The following is a 2,146-nucleotide window of genomic DNA, read 5'->3' as shown; positions in this document are numbered from 1 at the left end:
TCTATCTATCACAGATAGATAGATAGATAGATAGATAGATAGATAGATAGATAGATAGATAGATAGATAGATAGATAGATAGATATTAGTGACTTGCGGTGAGGTTCATACCTGGTGAGGCACCGACTTAATTATAATCGGATTTACAAATCTAGATCCCCGGCATGTTATTGTTTACATAAGGAAATTTCTCGCATGCTACAATGCTGGAGGGCAAAAAGGCTATTCCTTTACATGCCATTCATGATTCCGTGATCTCAATCAAACTTAGACATGTAGATATTATTAATTTCGTGCTGTGCTTAAAAGCAAATCGAGAAACCGTTAAAGTGCAACTCAAAACCACGTCTTTCTCGCTCTCTGTATCAGCACAACTACTGTGTGGCTAGCTCGCTGGACAGCTCGCTGTTACCATCTCTTACTCTGCACTAGTGGAGTCACAATATCTGGGTTCATGAGCGCCCCCAGCGACGAGGCATGAGAACTGCCTGCCTCACCTCTAAGCTGTATGGCGTTTGCCGTCTCAAATAATATGCCATTTATGATCGCTCCTCAGCACACGAAACACGTTACACACAAAGTTGGTGACAATAAAAACACAGTACATTAAATACATAAACTAAATTATGGAAAATGAGTTCATACATTAAATATTTTTAACCATTTTATTGGCGACGTACAGACAAGAGGAGCATGCTCTCATAGAGTGGCAACCGGTGCAGTTAGCGACAGGTTGCGTAATCCCAGGTGAGGCTCAGCTCGCTGCTGCCTCACCGGCTTCGCTTCCAAGCATTTGAATGGGAAAATGCGAAAATTCAGCGATTTTGAAGAAAAAATAATCAGATTTGGTTAAATTAAATGAAAAATAGGTACTTTATAGTACAAACCACAGGGTGAAAATATCTTTATAAATGATTTTATTATTATATATTATTTTTCCATGATGAGCCTCACCTGCCTCCCCTGACCGCATATCACTGTTAAATATGTTGTCTTCCATTTATCTTCCATTAAATATTATTTATTAATTAAAGAAGTCCAACAGGGGTTTAATTCATCCCACTGAAAACACAGGATGCTCACAATGATCTCTGCTGAATATACCTGTCTTCAAAGTTTTGTTTCTACAGTTTCAGCCACAGTTTCTACTGTAGGTGTCGTGTTTTCTTTCTTTTGTAATTTTTGACAGCAGGGTAGAGCTCGTAGTACCTCTTTTGGACCCTTGGTCATGAAGATATAAAGGAAGGGGTCTACCAGCGGGCTGAGGTAGAGAAGCAGGTGAGACACCAGCCCCAGGTAGGGGACTTTGTCCTTGAAGGACAGAGCCTCCAAGAGGATGCTGAGGATAAAGGGGGCATAAAGAAAAGTGTAGTTGGCCCAGATTGCCCCGATGCCAAACACTGTCCTCCTCTTCTCTGGGCTCGGTGGGTTGGATCGGGAGCAGTGTAGGGCCCGCCAGGAATCCACAGCGAAAAAAAGGAGGAAGGGAAAAGGAGTGAGCAGAGAGACGGCAAACCACAGGTTGTAGCCTAGCAAGGCGAGGGTGAGCATGGCGAAAGGACTGGCCCACGCCAGAAACGTCACTGCAGATGATTGCCTGATACTGGTGCAACAGCCAAGACACTGTGGGTAGGCCACCAGCAGATGGCGCTCCTGAGCTATGAACAGCATGAAGGCAATGTTGGAAATGACCCCAAAGTAAAAGATGATGTCTGTGCCATTTCTGGAGAAGACCTGGTCAGTTTCCGTGCTATGATCCACAGAGGGACGGCTGAAGAAGCTGATAATGTCCGACACCAGGAGGAACATGATGTGCATAGGAACCTTGCTCTCACCTAGAAAGAAAACGCAGAGTTAGAAATAACTTACACTGGAAGATTGCATATATTAGGAAACATATTGCCTAGGTCTCAAATAAACAGGACTATTTGGTTATTTGATGTTTGTCTACAGCTCGAGTTAGATAAGATCTTTGATCAAATACAGACAAGGAGAAATGTATTGCTGATAAAGATGCTTGCCTACAATAAGGCTGGCCGTGTACAGAAAACTTCTTAAAGTCCAAATTCCAATATTTGGTAACACTTTACTTGAAGGGGGTTGAATAAGAGTGACATGACACCGTCATAAACACCTGTCATGAACA

The 2,146-nt window shown here is 42.6% G+C and overlaps 1 protein-coding gene across 2 annotated transcripts in view; it reads right to left on the bottom strand.

Annotated features, from left to right (window-relative positions):
- Window positions 1–998: 998 nt before the first annotated feature.
- The window catches only part of LOC106939914 (uncharacterized), a 12,932-nt gene continuing 11,784 nt past the window's right edge, over window positions 999–2,146 (bottom strand). For both annotated transcript variants that reach the window (XM_015022490.1, XM_015022491.1), the window contains exon 2: window positions 999–1,835. In XM_015022490.1, the coding sequence (XP_014877976.1) occupies window positions 1,111–1,835 (725 nt within the window). In that variant the 3' untranslated portion in view covers window positions 999–1,110. The remainder of the gene's footprint in view (window positions 1,836–2,146) is intronic.

Source organism: Poecilia latipinna, unplaced genomic scaffold, assembly GCF_001443285.1.
Source record: "Poecilia latipinna isolate Pla-1442-1.1 unplaced genomic scaffold, P_latipinna-1.0 Scaffold3026, whole genome shotgun sequence".
NCBI classification, from domain to species: domain Eukaryota; kingdom Metazoa; phylum Chordata; class Actinopteri; order Cyprinodontiformes; family Poeciliidae; genus Poecilia; species Poecilia latipinna.
The sequence above is the reverse complement of the archived record's forward strand: the minus strand, read 5'-3'. Positions and strand labels throughout refer to the sequence as shown.